The sequence below is a fragment of the Sparus aurata genome, chromosome 6, assembly GCF_900880675.1.
Source record: "Sparus aurata chromosome 6, fSpaAur1.1, whole genome shotgun sequence".
Taxonomy (NCBI): Eukaryota; Metazoa; Chordata; class Actinopteri; order Spariformes; family Sparidae; genus Sparus; species Sparus aurata.
Genome location: NC_044192.1, coordinates 26,564,949 through 26,587,855, shown reverse-complemented (window position 1 = coordinate 26,587,855; position 22,907 = coordinate 26,564,949). Strand labels below are relative to the sequence as shown.

General features: G+C 41.1%; 3 protein-coding genes across 4 annotated transcripts; all 3 read right to left on the bottom strand.

The window, feature by feature from the left end:
• Nucleotides 1-1,048: 1,048 nt before the first annotated feature.
• On the bottom strand, nt 1,049-9,575 carry myorg (myogenesis regulating glycosidase). 2 transcript variants are annotated; one of them, XM_030421145.1, is made up of 3 exons: nt 9,481-9,575; nt 5,851-6,212; nt 1,049-5,686 (listed from the first exon to the last, which is right to left on the bottom strand). In XM_030421145.1, exons 2-3 carry the CDS (start codon nt 6,111-6,113, stop codon nt 3,895-3,897), a joined length of 2,055 nt encoding a protein of 684 aa, XP_030277005.1. In that variant the 5' UTR covers nt 6,114-6,212; nt 9,481-9,575; the 3' UTR covers nt 1,049-3,894. The 2 variants fall into 2 exon arrangements, with proteins under 2 accessions (XP_030277005.1, XP_030277006.1); XM_030421146.1 differs by having other exon boundaries at nt 9,477-9,567.
• A 1,372-nt stretch (nt 9,576-10,947) lies between these two features.
• On the bottom strand, nt 10,948-14,927 carry LOC115583855 (uncharacterized). The gene is made up of 5 exons (XM_030421060.1): nt 14,799-14,927; nt 12,870-13,183; nt 12,742-12,789; nt 12,491-12,601; nt 10,948-12,400 (listed from the first exon to the last, which is right to left on the bottom strand). Exons 1-5 carry the CDS (start codon nt 14,916-14,918, stop codon nt 12,310-12,312), a joined length of 684 nt encoding a protein of 227 aa, XP_030276920.1. The 5' UTR covers nt 14,919-14,927; the 3' UTR covers nt 10,948-12,309.
• A 1,021-nt stretch (nt 14,928-15,948) lies between these two features.
• Nucleotides 15,949-22,577, bottom strand: LOC115582884 (nicalin-1). The gene is made up of 16 exons (XM_030419109.1): nt 22,339-22,577; nt 22,062-22,247; nt 20,449-20,639; nt 20,095-20,239; nt 19,904-20,001; nt 19,745-19,822; nt 18,912-19,015; nt 18,492-18,580; nt 18,269-18,408; nt 18,006-18,184; nt 17,340-17,427; nt 17,165-17,203; nt 16,688-16,860; nt 16,544-16,597; nt 16,384-16,462; nt 15,949-16,242 (listed from the first exon to the last, which is right to left on the bottom strand). Exons 2-16 carry the CDS (start codon nt 22,207-22,209, stop codon nt 16,186-16,188), a joined length of 1,662 nt encoding a protein of 553 aa, XP_030274969.1. The 5' UTR covers nt 22,210-22,247; nt 22,339-22,577; the 3' UTR covers nt 15,949-16,185.
• Nucleotides 22,578-22,907: the final 330 nt, after the last annotated feature.

The following is a 22,907-nucleotide window of genomic DNA, read 5'->3' as shown; positions in this document are numbered from 1 at the left end:
TTACCTGCCATCAACAACAGGTAAATCTGGATTTTTTCTTCCTATTCAATTGAACAAATACATAAAATAGTGAGAAAGGTGATGCATGAGCCTCCACACAGAGCCAGGCACCACTATAATTACCAAAGGCCAAACTGTTTTAACATAAGATGGTCCTTTTTTTCCTTATCTTCTCTTTTTCAACCCTTCCTATAGAAATCTCCAAGTTCCCCGTAAAGCTTCTGCATAAATGAATCGTCCAGTCTATGAAAACATGGGCAGAACCAAACAATGTGATTGCAGAAAGCAAACTGACAAATAATATTGATCGCTGCAACACACAGACAGCTAATCAATGAATGTATGTCCTCCCCGCACAGGCTGCGAGTCTAGATCAATGTTGTAGAAAGATGAGGCATTGGCAAATAAAGCAAAGTAGTTCTGAAGCATATCCCGCTGTTGTGAAATGGAATAAATTCCCCAAACACGTGAAGGATCGACCAGAGCTGCAAGAAGTGGTCCAGCCAGGCAGTTTGAACTCAAAAACAACAATCATACTTAATGTTGTATTTTAACTAAATACTGTTCAGCTGCTGTTTTATCTTTTTTCATTCTTGTCTGGTTGTACATTCTTATATCACTTGCTCCCTGGCCTCACATCATGAACCACCAGATGATTTATTGATCCGAACGCCGCCTCCAAATAACCTGCACAATTGTTTCATCACCTTGTCATTATTGCCCCATGATGAGGTGGCCGCCAAAAGTTGGTAAAGTCCCTCAAGGGTGTCTCCTTCAATAGTGAATTGATAGGCATATCAGTTTTCGTGTGTTGCAGACTCATAAGAGGTTACAAGTTGTTATTGGCTTGCTGGTTGCGCAGTCAGCTTACTGACCTGAATGTCACGTCCATGTGTAAAAAGTAGTCAGGCATATATCGACCACTCTGGGAGTCATCTGGTATTGGTAGTCATGGCAGCACAATGTAAAATGTGATCTCTTGAGAAAAAGATTCATGTGTACTCTATGCAAGTTAAGCACACAACAAAATGTGAGCAAACAGCAAAAGTCAAACTTGTATCTTTTTATACATTCACAAAAGATTACATCAATTATGCACTCTTACGGAAATTAGTTCTGCCCTTAAGTAACATGCAAATGTTGCCAATGTTCCGTTACAATAACTTGAAGCAAATAATAGCACACAGTGGGTCAAAAGAGCCAAAAAGCAAAGAAACATTCAGTCCGAGACACAGCGTCTCAGTGTTGTCATAAGGCGAGACTGGCGGGGACTGAAATAGCCTCAGAGGTTGGGTTGGCCCAGATGCTGAGTGAGAACTGCTATAAATAGGCAGTGATGTTACGATGAAACTATGTCAAAAGGCACAAACAAAAACCACTGAGGTCAACTTGTGAGCCACAAGTGAAAGTCAGCACAGGCCCACATCATGGCTAAGAGGCAGGCACCATTTAATTACCTCCAAATGAGAAAACTGCACCATAAGAATTTGCTGAACCATGTTACCAATATTATTCTGTATTGGTGTTCCTTTGTGGGAAGTTACTTAAAGGGCAAGTCCACCAATGTAACACATTAAAGTTTGTTTTCAGGTCTTGATGCGTACTAGTGTGTATGTGATACAGTAGTATAAAATCTTTAGTGAGTCAAACTGTCATAGGAGAGCAATGCTAAACCAGTGGACAGCTTTTCAAAACCTGGTGCCTACATAACCAACAATGCAACTTTGCCAATGAGTGACATCAGTGGAGGCAATTTATCAGACTACAAGCAGCTTCCTCTGGAGCCACAAAAATGTGTACTACTCTACTGGTTTTACATTTACTACTTTTTCCCATATATGCATTAGTACTCCCCAAAACATGCAAGCTTTAAAAAAGGTGCATATGTGTAAGAACTGACCACCTGTTAAATTCAAACTCGAGACAAATATGGTAAAGGAAGTAGATCAGTGGATTAACTGCTAATTGCTGCTAACTCTAGCTACTCTTAGCTAGTTAGCTTAGTAAGCCATGTAGCTACCAGGTCAAGCTGGGAGGGAAGTGTTAGTCTTTACACTGCTAGCACAGGAGCTATGGACCGGGACAGGACGGGGCTTACTTGTTAGCATGCTAACTTCTGTAGTGATCTATGCAACACCATACGAAAACATCATAATGTCAAAATTGACATACTGCCAACAACATATTGCCCCTTTAAGGAGAAGAAATGGTGGATTTACCCTTTAAAAGAATACACTTGCTGCCTTAACAACAGTTTAATGTGACAATCAATATATCAATAACAGTTTCTAACCCAATGTGTTATTGAGTATACTTTGACCCAGAATTATGGAAAACTATTTTGAACCTTAAGGAGCTACCAAAAGACTTTAGTTCTGTTGACAATGTCATTGCACATAAAGGTTAACTTACCCCATTAAGGGAGAAATAAACAATAATATTGCATAATAAATGTACAATATGCAACAGTGTAACAATAATGAATATAGCATAACAGCATACCACACAAAGTACGTGGCAGTAATTTTTAACATATGGCACTAGGAGATATCACTGTAGTTTCAAAATATTCACATTAACAAAACTCAAGGTGACAAAGAACCCTGTAGTCAGTTCATTTGATCATTAAATGCTTTAAAATTAATTGCATCTATAAACTTCAACACTACATACCAGGAAGGTATTAAGTAATATTGTTTCAGAATTACAAACATCAGAAAATCTTCCAAACAGACTTATTATTTTGGACGTGGAAGTCAATGTATTATACATTATAGCAATAGCTGTTTAGCTGCATTCAGAGGTCAGCAAAGCACAATAAAGGCAATTACCAGACACTTAAAAAAAAAAAAAAACACTACAGCCACAAAAAGCCGTTACCTGAGGTGGAGCATAAAATATTTAGTGCCTAATAAAAGGCATCTTCTACTGGGCTAAGAGTAGTTACATGACACTGTTACACAAATGAGAGCACATGCCATTTGTAATGATTAAGCTTCAAGCATTCATCCTGTTAAGTGAAGCATAAAACCTGACTTCCTGAAAAGTATCTGGTGGCAAACGAGAAGAGGAGTCATTAGTGTCAAAGGAACGTAGGATATCTCAGTCAAACTGGGATGTTTTTTCATCAGTGAAGAAAATGTTATGTGGCCTACTCCCTGCTTTATGACAAAAATGACACCCCTTCAGTTGTCCTCCCATAACACAATCTGTTTGGCTTTAATTTAAGTTAAAAGTGCACTGACACTCAGTGATCATAACAACTTTATGGCACACAATGGCAATTATGCCTTACTCAATTCACAGTTTGCACAATCCCTTTATGATAAATGACAAAAATGTAAGACTAATTTTTGAAAGATTGAGTAACACATCTTTCCTTGTATAAATGAAAATCTGAATTCACTAAAAACACATCCTCACTCACTTTATTACATGCTGGGGTTTCGCAAAGCCTTACTTGGTAGCTTATGGTGGTGAATACTAACTAATTTTAGCAAACTTTAAGCGATTGATTAGCTCACACTATTAAGTCAGTTTGTTGACTTTATGACTTTTCTGTTCTTGTTCTACTGTCATATCATATTTTACCATTTTGTTAATTCACAATTATCACGTATGGCTAGAGTAGCTGCCAGGGAGCAACAGTTACATTGTGAAGACCACTTAAACCACAAACGACGTAAAAGCATTAATTAGTTAAAATGAAATAAAACATTCAGATGAAGTTTTGAGGATGTCACGTAGTGTTAAAACAAATGTTGCAGAAATGTTTTTCCAATTTCATACAATATCCCTCCTGTCAACCATAAAAGCTAAATTTCCTAAGCTTGTCTTACAAGCAAATTGGATCATAGGCTAATCAAGTCTGTTCGGCTCAACATTCTTTTCTTGCTACACCCAAACAAAGTAAGCAATCTCATCCAGATCCACAGGATAGTCTGTGAGGTGTAGTGGCTCCTTGATATCAAATCTTTCCCCCTTGTAACTTTTCCAACGGCCGGCGGGGAGGTAGATGTCACGCTCTTGCTTTCCAGGCTCTAAAACTGGGGCTACCATGAGGTCATCCCCAATCAGGAACTGGGAGTCGATTTTATAGGCTGTCTCATCACCTGTGGCAATCCACCACAGGGGCCGTATGATTGGATCCCCGGTGTCCAGCACCTCACCAGCTAGCTCCAGGACCCGTGGCGCCACAATACTCTCATGGAGGGCTGTGTATTTCCGAGCAATTTCAACCACCTCGTTGTCGTATTCCCAAGGCGGAATAGAAAACTGCATGGAGGGCATGAAGGCTGACAGCTCCAGCCAGCGGATATAGAGCTCTCGATCGGGTAATACACGATTCCCATCTGTGCGGTTCAGATAGGCATTCCCTCCGATCATGTCTGGTAGAATAAATTGATAGCCAAGAATGCTAATGGTGAGCACTGTGGGGATAAGAGACTTGAGACCCAACTCATATCCCCACACAGAGTCTCTGTCAATTGGTCTGAAGAAGCAGGATATGTTCTGGGACTGGTAGCCGCTGCGCAGCTCGGCTCTGTCATTATAAGGTATAGCCATTTCTGTGTAACGTCTTGTGAAGAAACTTGGGTCCCGAATGGGAGTTCTGGTACTAAATTTCCATGGTAAGTAGTTAGTCTCCCCTGCATCAAATTTAAAAGATGACACCCCATACCTGGATCGCAGTGAACGTAGCTCATAAGAAAACCAATCACGGGCTTCTGGATTTGTAAAGTCCAAAATGCCGCCAATACCATTCCACCAGCGCACCAAGGCTGGCAGCCGGCCAGTTGGTTCCCGCACAAACAGCCCCCTCTCTACACAAGTATGGAAGTTTTTCGAGTCGTAGTTAACAAAAGGGTGTATCCATAATGACACCAGAAACCCATCTGATTTCAGCTTTTGGAACATGTCCGAGGCATTGGGGAACTTTGTCTGGTCAAACTCAAATTCTCCGTAGCGGCTGGTGTAGCGATCGTCTAGTTCCAGGTGGCTACAGTTAAAGTTGTATCTGTGTATGTTGGCAGCATACGTCAATAGTTTCTCTTGGTCAATGTCAGTCTTATGTAGCGCCCAAGTTGACCATATAGGATGGCGAAACATGACTTTGGCGGGCACTTTGTTTGGTTTGTTGAAGTATCTGCGGACCATGTACTTATGCATGGATGTAACATCCAAGCCTACACATACTCTGTAGCTAAGTTCAGCACATGGTATCTCTCCTGGGTTTGGCTTGAAGGGACTGTCGTTGTAACGTGCCTGGAAGGACATGGTCTTCTCTGTGTCATTCCAGCCCAGGTGGAAGGGCACAGAATTGTTGATCTTGATTGCCGTAGCGTTGGATGAAAGCCAGTAACTCTCCAAAATTCCACCAAATTCATTGCGGTTTGAGTAGATGTCACTAGTAACAAAAGGTTTGGGTGCCTGTTGGCCAGAAATAGAAATAGGCCAGTGCTGAATTGCTGACACTGCACCACCATACCAGTGTGCAAACTTGTATGTCATGGCATGCTCAACAGGAATGTCAGGAACTAGTTCCTCCCAGCGCACGCGGTAGCATTGTACCGTGTCCTTGGGTCGTACTGTCTCGATGAAGAAGTTCAGTTTTCTGTCTGTGGTGCTTTCACAGCTTAGCATCTCTCCCTCTTTGGAGCATGAATCCAAATCCAGTGTACCTGACCTGCCAAGATTTAAATATAATTATATTTTCAAGCAATCCCTCTCACCTCAGATTTTTTGTAACAGTGAAATAACTGAAATTATATGTGTGTATTTACATTTAACTTTTCTAAAATCGTTTTCATTACAGAACAGAAAATTTCAAAGACCATTGTAAATACCAACCTGAAATCCATTCTGAAAACAATAGACCCTCCCTGGTTGCGGATAATGTAGCCATCTTTATTCAGATCCAGCAACTGAGTCTTAAGCAGCTCAGCTTTGCGCAGGGAGGCTATGTAATAACACCATGCAGTCACTGCAGCAATCACCAGTACCAGGCCAATCACTCCAGCTCCGACTAAGGGTCGAGTGTCCTTGCTGTGTTTCTGCTTGGGGATAACATCTGTGATTGTCCCTCCCGCTCCTCCTGGTACAACTTGGTACATGACTTGTACTGTTCAGTGGGCAAATCTGAGAGTTGCTGTTCTACAGGTCATTGAAATGTTTTCCAGGGAAACCTGTGTCTTTATGTCAGTTCGACTTACCTGTATTGAGAGAGAGAGAGAGAGATAATCAACATTAAAAAGTCAATGCAGAGGTCTTGTATGCAATCTTTGCCCTTCTCGTATAATCATTGATTTTAGTGTAGTACTTTCACCTAATATTGGTCACTAGTTCTGGTCAGCCAAGAAATATCAGCTTTAAAACCACTTAACTATCAGAGGCCTTGAAAGAAACAGTCCTAGTCAGACCAGCAGATGAGATGTCAACCTGTTTCTCAGTCTATCTTGTTTCCCTGTCAGTTCAAAGCCTCCATTACATTTCTAGAATTGTCTTACATGATCTGCATTGCTGCACAATGTGATTTCACAGCACTTAGAGGTATTACGCTGTCAGGAAGTAAACTTTAAAGATGTGTCTGAGATTTAACAAAACAAATCTGCTGCCAATTACCCATAAGAGGATAAAGTGGATGTTCCCAGCAGTAATTCTAACATATGAGTTCGATTGAAAGAAAACTCATTAGTATGTAAGGAAGTAGAGAAGCAGAAAAAGGGGATTTTGGCCTTAAAGCTCTGCCAGTGCTGGGAAGGAGAGGAAAGAATAATAAACTTTGTGCTCCATCAAGCTGGTCTAACTAAACCTGGATGTAACCTGGTTCGTTCTTGCAAAAAATTGTACATTTCATCAATCCTGGCAACATATCCAACAAAAACAGAAAGACAGATGTTAATTTCTACTGCAGCATGGATACAGCAAAAACTCTTATGGGTAATTAACTAGTTGATGTTTGGTATTGTGGCTTAGCTAATCAGAATAGATTACATTAAAGTGCACAGCTGACCGAGGGGAGTTCAGTCTACTGCAGATTCGCTATTCGCTGACTGGTTCTCACTGCAATTGACCCTTGTGGTCTGCCATGGCAGCAAGGGTCGATAATAAAACATGCTTGCTATTAATTAGCAATCTAATTGACTTATTCTGTGTTCAACCACCCTTTGTATAGATTTCCCCCAACAACAGGAGTGATAACATAAGCCCATCATTAATTAACAGAGAACTAACCATTTGTTCCTTGGAGATCCTCTCAGGCTGCTGGACTTGGGGAAAAACTGACCCCGAAAGTCATGGGAAGACTAACTACATATTAGGCCCATTCTATTAAATGTATGTCCTTTCATATACAGATTTTTTTATTATTATTAGAAAAGTGAATTTGACATAAGAATTTCTGATGATCTATGATTTTACACATATGACATCAAGCTGCAACTAACATTCTTTTAAGCATTTATCAATGTGATGATTATTTTTGCAATTCATCCTTTCATCGTTGGGTCTATGAAATATTGCAAAGATGTGTAAATCACTAAACAAACACTTTGTGGTTGCGTGTCCATGTCTGCTTTATTGTTGGTTTTTATATCTGTATTATAGTGTTGCATTATTTGTGTTTGGCCTCAAGAGCCTAACCAAGGACTGCAAATTAGCCACAGCTAAAGCCCAATGTGCATTGCATTGGTTGCATTTTGATTAGATGTCACAATGCCTACGTGTATTGTCCCTGTCAGATATACTCATAAATATATACTCAATTTTCTAACTCAATCTTTTTGTCCATAGTACCTATCAAAACAGTGAAAAATGTCCATATTCCATAGCCCAAGGTGACCTACTTATATAGTTTGTTTTATTCGACCAATATGCAAAAAACCCAACCATTTCAAGTTTACTATCATACATAACAAAGAAAGCATCAAATCCTGACATCTGAAAAAATGATACCAGAGAGTGTTTGGTATTGTATCGAGTGATTGCCTATTGCTGGACTCGATTAAAACAGTGTCTCAGTGGTTTGCACTGTCACCTCAAAAGAAGGTACTGTGTTTGATTCCCTGCTAGGGGAGAAAGTTTGCATGTGCTTGTGAGGCTTCTGTCTTCCCCCACTATCAACACATGTATGTTAGGTTAATTCCTAGCGGTCAGGATCTAATTAACTTAAATCCTGTCAGGCATAGAACTTGAGATGGGATGAAAGGGATGATGTGTTAAATGCAGACAATAAGTTCCACTGTGGGATACTCAGTTGGCACCTTATTAATTTTTAACATGGGGGACGACCTGTTTCAGTTCATTCACCCATGGCTCGCAATCTTTTGTTGGTTTTTTTGGTTCCAGAGCAATAGTTCGGGCCATAGATTTCTAACTTGTACAAACCTCAGGAAAAGGATCAATACCTTAGGCAGACTAGCCAAACAAACACACAACCCTTCTGCCCCTGCACCCTTTCTGCTACTGGGGGATGGAGAGGGGGTGGCAGGTTAACAATTCATTACGTTATTCCACCTCACCCCCTCCTCAAATCGCCTCCTGACTGTACTCAGTATTATTCCATTTATCATCGCAGCTCCAGAGCAAATGTTCACATTTGGAAGAAATAATTGATACAAGTGACAATCAATTATCAAATGAAAAAAATAAATAATATAAATGATAAGGATACATTTCTGTCATTTAACGGATGATTGACTCATTTCAGCTCCAAATAAATGTGTGCTTTTTTCACACATCTAGTGGCTTTTCTGAGCAACACGATTTTCTCACTCAAAGTGTGTGAGAAGGCAGAGAAATGCTCAGACTGGTGCATTTCTCTGTTTTGGGTGTGATCACGGGAGCTCATATCTGCCAGTTCAGCCGATTCCCTATCTGATGAGACCGGGGGAAAACAAACACAGGAGTGCTGATACAGTCACACAAGTGTGAGAAACACTCACTAGCTTAAAAATAAATAAATAAATAAACAAATAAAGATGTGCATGTGCCTGTGCGAGTGTGTTAAAGCATTCATCCGGTAGTTGTGTTGTGGTAACTCGATGCTTGAATGTTTAAGTAGCTACCTAGCAGAAGTTTCCACAGCACTTTAAAGCGGATAAAAACAGTAAAGTGTCGACCTTCACTGTGGACGTGTCTATTTGTGTTTGACTGATTACGAGCTGAGCTTTTAACGTGCGTATTTTTGTTTTTCCATTAGCTGCAAACCTACAATGCATGTGAACAGCACTTTAGAGCTCAGAGCCTCCTAACACTGACGATAAATGTCTTCTTCTGCTAATGTACCCGCAACTTCTACACACATCTCATATACAGAAAAGTTCCGTCGTGGCGCGCTGGGCTGTGCTCGAAAGTTAACGAAGGGAAAGTAACGGAATGGATGCAACTAAAATGGCGTTTAACTATTTTTTACATTAGTCCTGTTTTACTTTCAGCCGCCCGTTTTAAAAAAAAAAAAAAAAAAAAGTCGTGTTTACCTACCGTCAGCAGCCTCCTCTGCGGCTCCAGCTTCAACTTGTTTTCCACAGTTCACAGAAAATTACCATCACGGTATCTTGTTGCGTTTCCGTCTTGGCAACGCCCATAGCAGCATGGGAAATGTAGTCCAGTCGGTCTTTATTTTCTCATCAGCAGAATTGGCCCACAGTTTTGTTTTTTACACGATATGAGCAAATAACATGGGTTGAAAAACTTCGGAAAATGTGCCTAAAATATTTTTTTAAAGGAGCAGGACAACAATTAAAAAGAAAACGCACCTTTAGAAATAATCTATTGGTATTTCTATGCAATATGATGATCTTATTAGCACTGGTTATTGTGTTTAATGTATGGTAGGTAGGCTATCACTACTAAGCACCTATAAAAATCACAATTTTTGTGATGTAGATGGCCACGCTGGGCATGGAACAGGACAAAGTTGCTACAGCCTGGTACTAAACTGAAGTGTTTGAGGAAAAGTGAACGACAGCCAGTTAATCTTGTCAGAGCTTTGCAGGGATGATGTGGAACAAGATTTGATTTAATTTGTTTAGAAGATACTGATTTGAAAAGAGGCATCCGAATGTAGCTGCGTGAAATCAGCTCACTTGATTGTGGGAGAAGAGGTTGTCTTGGTGCCACTCGAGCCATCTTCATTTGTAAAATGAGCTCATTCATTTATTAGTCATCAATCAAACCAGCTGCAACCTGTGTGCCAACACTAAAATTCAAATCCAGCTAATGTATTTCAAATGATTCTGTTGTCAGTAATCATACACAATCATAGTTTCCATTTTGATTATCATACAGTTTATTTCTAATAAATGGCCACAGAAATGTTTGTTTTACTGTAGTAAAATGTTTTACAATATGACTTGAAATATGTTACCATTGTTGTTCAAATGGTCATTATTAGACCCAAAAGTAAGATAAATGCCACGTAATGGCTATTAAAAGAAAAATATATCTTTTAAACAAGGTTCAGATTTTCAAACCACAACAACAGATGTCAAACCACTGCAAAAACAACTGTAGATACGTCTTTTATCCAGCACTGTCTGTTATGTTAAATTTTGTTGTTGGAAATATATTATTCACTGTAGATAAAATCAATAATATCTGAAAAAATAAAGATTTGGATACAACTGTTATTCTTTTTATTTTCTATTTTTATTTATTCATCGAGAGTGGGGTAATATGAGGATGAGGGAAACTGTAGGAGCAGTTTTTGCCCAAAGTTACAGACACTGTCTCAGAGGAGGTTACAGGTCCTTTGAGACGTTGCATGTCCAGCCCTTCACGGATGGCTGGGAGGGCAGTGTCCAGAAAGCAAAACTGGTGCTGCCCAGATCTGGCCCACACCAGATCTGATTCACAAGCAGGCCATAGCAAGGCCAGATGTCAGCCAAAAGCGAACAGGATAAACTGGAACTGCTGCTCTTGGCTGACATCTGGCCTTGCTATGGCCTACTTGTGACTCAGATCTGGCGTACAGTGCCATCATTCCACACGGTATGTGGGGTGTGTCGGATGAGGGTATCTGCAACAATTTTGCTATCTGGATATCGTCTGGACAACATGATAAGTCAGTGGATGATGTTTCATTTTTTCTCAATGCCATTTCTGTATTCAAAGCTCCAAACATGCAATGAAGAATATAATTCATTTATTATCTACTTATCTCCATGTTGATTAAAAATTAGGTACTGTTTTTGGATGTCCATATGTTTCTGAAGTTTCACAACTACAGAATTGCCATGGCTACAAAACAGCTGAAGTAGATGGGGACTTGTTTTAAAGCATTAAAACTAAACAACTAAAAAGGCTCTGCACAGCTTGTCTAGTGTAATCAAAGCCTCCAGAAGCCCTGAGATCCCTAATTGGTCTAAAAAGACATGACTTACAACCTTGTCTTCAGGTGGAGTTTGTGCACCCTGTTCAGACACGCGAATGCTTTTAGCTTAGCAGCTACAGTGAAAATTTCAGCTTTCGTGTAAAAGCGTGTAAATAACATGTTTTCAAATCAATTCAGGATCTCCGGGCTTGCAGAGACTTTAATAACACAGGATGAGCTGCATGGAGCCGTCTTGTTTTGTTGTTGTTGTTGTTGTTTTGTTGTTTGTTTGTTTGTTTGTTTGTTTGTTTGTTTCAGTTCTTCTTCTTCTCTGTCTGTTTAACTTATTTGACTTTTAAGGTGCATACTGCAACTTACTGCACAGGAGAATGTAGTATGTGAGATATGACACTACTTCACATCATAAAACAAAATCAAATAAGAAAGAATCATCCCTACATTCTGTGGAATATCCCTATCTCGTTATTTTTATTTATAATGTTTTTTCCAGTTGATGTTTTACATTTCAAGTCCCCACCTACTAAGGTTGTTTAGAAGAATGACGCACTGCTGTGTGTTGCTTTAAAGCCAGAGAAATGTACAAAACTTCACCGGAAATGGGGGTGAGAAGATTATCGCTACATTTTTGTTTCTGGGTAAACTGTTCTTTTAGCGTCATTGACTGACACACATTAGGCCCACAGCGCCTCATTCGATTTAAACAGGACAGGACCTCCCTTGTGGGGAGAAGATCTTTGCTGCTGATTTAGAACTGAATAGTAAGTGTCCATGCTGCATGTAGGGAGATAATAGTGGTGAGAGTGCAGCCAGCAGTCACATTATTCATTCTTGCACCTCGTCTCACTGGGTTAATTTGTAGAGAATTAAACAATAGTGAAGTTAATGATCCCTCATTTTGCTGGGGAGCCTCCAGAGCCCCGTCAAAGACCTCTGCAGGTCCCCAATCCCCCACACTGGAAGCCCGTGCTCTAATAATCCTAACGAAGGCACTCAGACACAAACTCCGGGTGTATGATGTAGTGGCCAGCCTGGTAGGGCTTCACCACGTGGAAGCAGCTGTAGCACCCACTGTTGAGAGATCGTCAGAGCAAAAGTGGTGATTATTTATAGCACTAAGAAATCTTTTCATCAACTCAATATTTAAAATAAAACACGCACCTATAATCTAGGCTGCTATTGGAACTGGACCTCCAGTGTTGTGTCCGTGGAAAGGGGCGTTGAGGGTTGCCTGTTTGGGGTCTTGTCCGAAGCTGAATGGCTGAACGTTGCCTGTCAAAAACAATGTCCAGTTTCAGTTTTTTTTTCACACAGTAACAGGATTCAAATATCACCAAATACTGTTCATCAATTTATCAGGTGTTTTCAGAGTTTTAAAGGATATGGGAAGAGGTCAGAGGTCGTCTTCTCACCTGAGTTGCTGTGCTGAGAGAGGATAAACATTCCTCTGATAATCCACTCTGATGCAAAGAAAATCAATAAGAATCAATGAGTATTTAGTGTTATCTTTGGACCGAAGATTAAACTGATCACCTACTACCTTGCTGGGTTCTTCAAAGCCGGGTGGAGCGTAAATCCAGGGCCCGCAGGCGGCTCAGTCAGCTGTAGTTTCTGCACGCCGTCAGCAGAGGGCAGAGCCTGCGCCGTGGATGGGTTGACAGGAGGCATGTGGTTTGGTTTGTCCGTGTCCACTGTGTTCAGGTGGTTGTCAGGATAAGTTGTAACTGGACTGTGGAATGACAAATGTCTGACAGGGGGGAAGAGAGGGCGGCCGGCGTCCACAGGGGCTGAGGGGGGTGGTAGTGTGCGGCATGACCTGTAGTTGGGCTGGAGACTCCGGGGGAACAGAAAGTCCTGGAGAGGTGAGAGAAAGACAGGCATGTACAGTGTAGGCAGTAATGTAATGTAGCCCAACTAAGTATATTTACTCAAGTACTGTACTTAGATGTAATTTTGAGGTACATGTACTTTACTTGAGTATTTCTGCTACTTTACCGCTCCACTACATTTGAGAGGCAATTTACTCCACTACATTTTATTTTATTTTACTTTGCAGACTGCGTTCTGCATCAGAGCCAAAGTAGTGCCTTTATTTGAATTCATTCACCTTACCGGCAACTGAATTTAAAAAAAATACAAATCTGATTCCTAAATTCCGAAAAAATGTTGAATATTTCCTCCGATAATCACCCAAGGCTGATAATCGGTGGATCCATAGTAACATTATACATGCCTGTAAATATGTGTTCAATTTTACTTTTACTCTTGTAACTCACTGTTGTAAAATGTACCCAAAGGTCATAATTGAGTACAAGATATTGTGTTGAAATATTGCTTTAGTAAAAGTGAAAGTCACCCATATGAATAGTGCTTGTGTAAAAGTCTTAAAGTATCTGATATTAAATGTACTCAAAGTACAAGTAAAATTAAATGATTCATAATTACATCCTATGTAAAAGGGTTGGATCGATATCGGATCCAATTGTTTGCATTTTTTCTCATTAACATAATCAGTAATTTTCAGTTTTTAGTCTGACTGCCTTATTATTATTTATTTCAGCTCTTTCGGCTCTGATGCATTCAGTCTGCAAAGTAACTCGTTACTAAAATGATCACATAAATGTGACTGTAGTGAGTAAAAATCACAATATTTGCCTCCAAAATGTAGTGGAATGGAAGTATAAACAGGAAATAGGAATACTCAAGTAAAGTACAGGTACCTTAGAACTTGAGTAAATGCACTTAGTTGCATTCATCACTGTACTCATGTACATTCAATATCAGATACTGAAATGCACAAATAATTATGGGTGACTTCCACTTTTACCAGAATAATATTTTTACATGATATGTTTACTTTTACTCGAGTATGACTTTTAGGTACGTTTTAGAACACTGCGTACAGTTTTGAAATACAAATACAATTTTATTTTCTATTTTTTCATTATCCTCAGTAAATGAATCATTCATATTTCTCCTGCATGGCTTTCTTATCTGTAATCATTAAAATACACTGAAAACTGTGAACAAAATTAGACCTTAACGTGCAAAATGTAAATGTTCTATACATAATAGTCGCTTCCCTCGTGCAGCCATTGGGTTGTTCTTTTCTTTACAGTAGAGTGACTTTACTCTCCTCCGAGCTCTGTTTACTCTGTGTCAGGATAAATAAATAGGCATGAAGGAGGTGCTGAATAATAGATGGGATAAAGCTTTCAATGAGCACAGGGAAATGTAAACAACCAGTCGCCAATTAGTGTAAGACACCTAACTCTGGCTGCATAAAGAGCAATGAAGAGAGTGCCAATATTAAGTGACCCGTTTAGTCTTCGTTTGACCTTAAATGCACCGCCAGAAATGCAATGCTATGTTTCATTAGTTTGGAGACATTATTTGCTAAATGATATCACCTATCAACATTTTTTTTTAATGATCATAAATGAATACATCGTCCTTTTAAGCCTCTTACCGGCCGGGGCTGGGGGTTGTTCCTGCGGTTGGCAGAGGTGGGTCGAAGTGGTTCTCGCTTGGTCCTGCCGGGAGACGCAAACTGCTCTTTGTAGGCGGTGATGTAGAGCTGGGGAGCCATCTTCACTGATTGTCTTACCTACTTCCCACTGCTCTCCTCCAGTCCGTCTGAAAGTCATGAACATCCTTCTCCTCCCCTGTCACCTGCTGGCTCCTCCCTTCCCCTCATACATGTGTGTATGTTTAACTTCCACTTCTGTCTGCACAAAAGCCAATTATGTGTTTGTTTTATTCTGCTGGAATTTGTTGCTATGTTGCCACCAGTGTCGCTTGTATATATTATTTTAACTCTGTTTAATGCATCACGACACGGTATTCATCTTGTGCATATGCATCAGTGGATATAGATCCTGTGTGGATCCTACTCAGCAAGTCAAAAGAAGGTATAAATGTTGTAAAAACATATAGCTTTTCTGATGAATCTGCTATGTTGGAGGTAGAGACAGGTAAAGAGCATCCTTGCTGAACCAGAACAACTCTTTGTTGCTACCTGAGCACTCAGCCACTAATCCTCCTAAGCCCCGGGCCCCCTGCAGAGACACACATACCTGGGGTCACTGTCCATGACCTACTTCCCCTCACAGGGTCTCTCGCAAACCATTCAGCACTGAACTCAAAACACTAACGCTCAGCTCCCAGCTGTTCAACCGCCTTGCAGTTAAAACGGAATCAGTCTTATCAGATACGCAGGACTGGAGCAAACCAGAAGAGAGAGTTCTAAGAATCTCCCACCATCACCACCACCACCGCTACCACCCAGGGTCACCTCCACTCACTGTCAGCATGCCACACGAGCATCAATAATTCACCAAGCGCTGTAGGGTGCCTTTGTGTCTCCACTGCTCCCTTTGAGTTATCTGTGACAGGAACTGGCTGTTCATCTCGCTGCAGTGGCTGGGCCTTGTTTGACAGCCATGTTAAGCCCAGTCAAATCCATGTCAACAGATGCAGAGCAGAGGACACGAGGAATCATAGCAACGATGTGGCAGGAACGTCCTTCACGGCCACTCAAATCAAATCCCATCTCTAGCCCGTGTTCCCTTCCTGTGGCACACTTTGATGCGAGGAAAATACCCAAACGTCTCTTTTTATTTGTTTCCTTTACAGTACAGCGGATTAATGAATAATGAAAGACACAAAAGTCTTTTCAAACAATATACATTTCACAGCAAGTGCACACTTCATAGGACGTGCATATATGAGCAGTCTGGGCAGGTGCTTGTTGCGCCGCTTTCATGTTCTGCGCTGGCTGTGTAGCAGAAGTCCATCATGTGCAGTGCCAGACTTCAAAGCCCTTGTCATCACACACTCAGCGCGCACAGCCTTATTTACTGGTGCTTGGATTTCACTGCTGCTTTGAGCTTCGTGTAGAGATAGCCGAAATTCTGGAAGACAGAGCAAACAGATACTGTAAAGAAAACAAATCCCGATACATCAATCTGCCAGTGCTTTCAAAGTATTCAACAACAACCCGAGGTAGTGCAGGAATACAATATGAATGGGGTATGAAAGGTGCTTTAACAAACCTGAATAGTATAGTAAACAATCCCAAGATAACCAGCGATGCAGCCGCCAAGGAACAGATCAAAGGCTGCAGGCTTCACTCTGGGAATAAAAAACTGTCATTGTCCAAGTGTTTATTGAAATGACCACATGCACAAACTGCATAAGAGCACAGATATTTACCTGTACATCACTATTGGTTGGTTCATTTGATCAAAAAAGGTAATATCAGGGTCCCTGTATGAAGAAATATAGATGATTAGCTGTTGTATATTTTCCCACAGTACAACTGAGGACATAGGAGAGGCTTCTACCACCACGTGTTACCTCTTGTCCTGTCGGAAGGCGTGTCTGTAAACCTGCTGCAGGTAACGCTTGAACTCGTGCTCTAGCGAGTTGACCAGCAGGACGTGACTGGGCTCCTTATCCAGCAGCTGGGTGGCCCGAGGGACCGACGTAAGGAAGGACATCAGACTGGACATACGGCCATCATGAAAGTCCTGCGTCAGGGTGAAGACGTGGTTTTAAGGAAAGGAGCATGTAGGAAACGTCTGAGATGAGATTTAAGTCATTTATCTCAAGGAGTGCCAACTTTTTACCACTGAAATCCAGACAAATTTTCTTCAATTTAAACCCTTTACAGTCCCGATACACTCAAACAAATGATTTCAAATGAATTAAAAAAGCTAAGGTTATCACCCAGACCCAGGCCTCAAGACACAAACACATTCTGCAATTCCTGTAAGGTAACACCAGAGGTCAGCATTTATCTTTGCATATTTATCAAAATACGTGGGAACTTACCATCTGGCCCTTGAAGACCTGCACATCTTTTGGCGTGCCCTTGTAGAAGGTTATGAAAAGATGAGACACACATTAAAATGCTTGACAAATAAACAAATAAATAAATAAATAAATGATGGAAAACCACAGTTTCAGTACTCGGGCACACGCACTCTGTTTCCATGCATTTATCTACCTTGTCAGAGAGATTGTACATGTAACGTGCCAGTGCTTCGGCTATGACGACGCCATTACGCTTCAGTTTCCTGAAGTCCACTTGTGACCTGTGAGAAGACACAAAGAACAGATGGTAAATGGACTGTGTTTATGTAGAGCTTCTGTAGTCTTACCAACCACTCAAAGCACAAGTTAGCAATCACACACATCCATGGCTGTAGCACTGGTGACAGAGGCTACCATCAGGAGCAATAACTAGTCATACAACAATGGAAAAGCCACCAGGATTTGGGGTCCAGTCTATGTCAACTTCAGGGATCAGGGATCAAACCACCAACCCTCCGATTGGTGAACAACTGCTCTATCTGATTGGGTCACAACAGTTGTTCTGGGGATCAAACTGGCAACCCTGTGAATGGTAGTCAACCTGTCAAGTCAGCCAATCAGTTTTTTGCCACTATCATCTCATATCATCACCTAGTTAACAAAGTATTTGAGGACACAGTCATGTGGTCAATCACACAATAAATGTAGTATAGTACAATTTATTTCAATGAATGTTACTGTGCAATTTAACTAGCTATCTTTGTGGTTATTTTGCAAATTAGGACCCCAGGAAGACTAGCAATCCCTTTGTGGAAGCTAATTTGGATCAAATAAAGAATGAACAGTATCTAGAGCCTACATGGTGTCCAGGATGGAGCCACGGAGCTCAGATTTGGGGTCTTCCAGGTGAGACAGAGTGAAACTGGGTATCCTGCGCAGGCTGTAGCGCTCATGCTCCCAGGCTACTGTAGACTCCACAAGATTGATCTTCTTATGGACCAGTCCCAACCTCACCCAGGGAAATCTGGAGGTAACCACCTGGAGGAGGGAGCACAAATTTAAACTCATAAGGACTAACATAAGTCTACTCCATATTTTGCAACTGGCAGAAGAGCTTGTTACCTCCTCCAGCTGTTGAATGAATGCATGTATGGGAGTGTCAGGTTTAGGGGGACGGGACACGTGCATGTACAGCTCATCACTGTTGGCCAGTGTGTCCAAACACAGAACAAACGCCACATTGTCGTGGAGAAGGCTGGACTCTGGAGAGGAAAAGTTTGGATGAAATGCGAAATGTCTGGCACAGGACAGGCCCCAGATCCCAAACACTTGAAGAAAAACTCACCAGCATGGTCCAGATTCTCTTCAATCCATCTCTTTGTGCCAAGGAAATTGTATTTCCCTCCTCCCGTTAAGGAGAACATTAAATGATATCTAAAAGACCAAAAGGCAATCTGACATCAAACATTTTATTCATGATGAACCCAATTCTATAACATGATTTGCACCAAAAAACACGAGTCAGTCTCAAGTTAACGAGATAAGCACACATTTGTTTATCTGGCAGTATCCCCCTAAACAATTGATGATCGTCTACAGACGTCTTGAGAATGGGACTATTATTTTCTTCACTCATAACAAAATTGCGTGTTGTAATAGTTATCATTGCTTACATTTTAGCATTACGGGCCGCTTTGGATACATGACCATATAGCATATGTCTGGTTATGTTAGAAGGTCCCTCTATGTGGGAGTTATAACTCACGGTGGTCTGGTGCTTGGGCTGCTAAAAAGCTTGTGGAAGAGACGTGCCAGCTCCAGCAGGATGGCAACCCCACTGCCATTAGAGTCTGCTCCATACGACAACCACTGTGTAACACGCACACACACAAAAAACATGCATAAATATAGAATTTTTAATTCAAACAAGCAGGGCTGGATCAAATGGATAGAACTCACTGGGCAGACTGTATACGCACATTTCGATATCTAAAAAATAATAATTATTTAATGTGTTACTTAAAAGAATTAACTAGCCTTATACCAGCATATCACTTTATAATGTTGTATTCATATGCAATTGATAAGTAACCGTTCTTTAAGAAAAGTATAGCCCTACATTACATATTTAGTTTATATGCATGTTACATTTTAATGTCTTTTTAGATGTAAATATTCAAATACAATTGAATGAATTGTAAATAATAGTTAAATAAATGACAAATAAGGTAAGACCTCAACAGCATTTCCATGCACCTCGACGCCAACGTTGTGTATGTTTTAAAAAGTGAATAAATACATAAACATTGAATGAAGTTTTATGTCAGGGATTTTTTTTATTATTATTTTTTTTTCAGAATCTTATGTTTATGAAATATTTGAAATATCTGTGAAACATTATTTAATGTAGCCAGTTGACGTTCCTTCCCCCTCTCTCTGGGCCCCCTAGTGGCAAAGAGGCCCTTAACCTGTACCTAGAAGGCCTGTGCCAAGATCCAGGCCAGAGTGCAGAGGACTAAGTTCTCCATGTGGAAGAACTTTGGAACCTGTGACTAACACACATTTCCAGAAGTGTTTCTTCAGTGCTATGTAGCTCACCGGTGCCAGCCCATAGGAATCATAGTGGGCAGTGATGACGATGGTTGGCAGATCCTCTCCTGCACCAGGGAGCACTCCCTGAAATAAAAATTGTCGGTTATACAGTGCAGGAACTGAGGAGCCAAAGCAATCAGGTTTGACTGAAATACAAAGTCTCACCTCCAGTGCGACTATGGTGTTGTCAGTGATGGCCTTAATGGGAACATTGTTGCTCACTAGGATCTGAAAGGCCGTAGCTGTGACCATGCTCCGAAGGACTGCCAACAGTGAAAGCGCACAAACCTCAGTGTAAACATTCTGTCGTGTCTTTAATGCAAATGTACATCCATGCATCATCTCGCTCCTCTCACCTCTGATGAATATAGATGAGGTCCTGGTGGCTGCAGCTTGCTTAACCTCCTCATACATATAAAGCAGCTGCTCATCCTCAGGCGCCACGTACACCGGCATGAGTGTCTCCTTCAGCAAGGCTTCACTCTCACCTACCATGAAGGACTGAGAGGGAGAAGGAGGATATCATGTCACAAGGCGCAAATCATTAATATATTTTTTTCTCATAACACAAGCTGTTATGTTACATAAAACCCTGGTGCACTTGGATAAGATTATATTCAGAAACTCTTTTCTGAATTGTGTCTGATGTCATTTATTTCCTCGTTGCTTTGCAAGCAGGCCCTTGAGCACAACGTCTGATGACTTATTACCTGTAAGGTGTCATGGGGGACGCCAGAGATATTTTTGGGCAGCAGGATCAGTACGGCGGCAGCGTTTTGCCTCTGGGCCTCAAGGTATTTCTGAGTGGTGAAGTCCAGCACCTTCATGATGACACAGCGGCGGGTCAGCACCGGCTCGTCAGCTGAGCGCGCCTCCGCCACCACAATAGCTCCGCGGCAACCTCAGCAGACATGAAAAGGACACCAAAATACACTAAAACTGGAAACTTGTTGACATTTTTCTCAACCTTTCATTTGTGTCTTCTTGAATCACTGATTACTTCTTAATAGCACTAGATGTTAAAGATCCCTAAAACAGCACAACAATTGGGGTTGGAGCTGTCCTCTTGGGTGGGGTGGAATCAGGCACCGGTCATGCACTAAATGTAACAGAACTAAAATCCTCTCACAATCCTTTGCTAGACTCAGCCATTCATGTTGATGGATCTGTCCCTGAAGATATGAATGACATCTACAGTTTTAGAAGATGTACACCTCAAAAGCACTAAATAATGTGTGAGATGAGCAGGGATCCTTAGTGAAAGTACCAATACGACAGTGCAAATATAACCAATGAGAAGTCTTGCATTCAGAGTCCTAATTATGTAAAAGTATAGAAGCATTATCAGCAAAATTAAATTTAAGTTTTGAAAGGAAAAATGGTTGGTCAGCAGAAAAAGGGGCTTTCGGCTGATATCAATGACATTAAAGAATTTGCATTAGCAAAGTTATGCGCCACAAATTTTAATTAATTTTTCAGACCTTCCTCTGACCTTTGCATTTTGGGAAATAATGGATAATTTTATCTATTTGGGCCTTACACAGTTATTTAAAGGAAACCACCAGAGAAGTAACCACCCAAAGGGGAAATCTCTCTTTAACTACTCATTGACACGTAAAACACCCCAACTATAAACTGCTTTTGAATAAGGGGTCACAAGCCAAAAAGGTGGTATACTAGTTTGATATCTGGTGTACGTATAATAAGTATAAAGTAGGATGAAATGGAAATATTCAAGTAAACTACTACAAAACTGTACTCAAGTAAAGAGCTTGAGTACTGGTATTTACTTCCCAATACCACTGATGATTAGCTCTGTTAATCAGCCCAGTTTAAATTTCTGCAAACCACAGATGCGTTCAAATTTGTATGTGTCATAGGCAATGTACCATTTCCACAAAAATGTCTCATATCACAGTCACATTAGCTGACATTCATGTCAGGAGTTAAAGGGGGCAGTGAAGCCAGTGACCATAGTTCGAGTCTGTGTTTCAACATTTTTAAGTTTGAAACCACTGGATGTATCTGACAAGGGACCACAACGTTCCAATATTTGTAAACGTCACACTACTGGAAATTTTTATGAAGACCTTTCGGACAAATTCCAGCTGTGTTTGTGGTGACAACACACCTATTTTAAGCCACAACATGATGTTTTTCTAACCCTAACCATGTGGCTTTTGTGCCTAAACCTAACCAGATGAGTGTTGTTATAACATAAAAGTTGCAACATAAAGAAATATAGATATTCAACTTGTCTGTTGTTATGCAGAGCTATACTTTGCCAGCGTTTATTCTGGCGACTGGTTATCTCTGAACTTACCATGCTTCTGTTGTACCAGGTTGTACTGCTGCATCCTGTAGGCAGTGAACTCATAGGAGGATACAGCAGGAAGAGCGGAGCCGTGCAGACACTGGACGCAGAGCAGCAGCAGCAGACTGGCGGCTACACACACGTCTCTCGGCGGCATGATGTCACGTCCTGCCTCGCTTTGGCTATAGTTTCGATCTACGCGGGAGGACTGATGTTACAATATCTGCAATCAATCCCTCAATCAATCTACTAGTATCATTTTGGGTAGGGTTAGGGTTTTCCTCACCTCTCTCCTAGGAATCCTGTCTCATGAGCTCTTCTTACTATGTCTTCCTCAACTTCACTACTACTCCTTGCAGTGTGGACACAAACTAAGGCTTCTCCCGTAGGTAAGCCACCATTCACCATCTGCTCCCAAGGGATCAACTCGAGGCTAATCACAAATACCCAACCCCCCACCCCTCACACTCACTACTCATCTGTCTATCTATATAGCTATCCCTCTTCCTCCCCATCCTCTCTTTCCTGGCTGCAGTGTAACACCCATGCACTCCAGCAGGTAATCGCACATCGGCAGCAGAGACTCTGTGTGGGAGGCAGGCAAACTGTTTCATACAGCAGCTATTTGCTCCGTCTCCTGCAGAGAAGAGTTTGGCGAGCCGGTGGATTGGAGCTCTTGACAACTGACTGAGGCTTTACAGAGCCTTCATGCCTCTAATCATTCTGTCTGTCACTGGAACATGTAACATACTGTTTTAGAGAAACGTCTGTAAAAGGATTAAAGGTGCAATGCATAAGAATTGGCAGAATATTAATGGAATTCATACTCCCATATCACCAGGGTAACTGCTAACT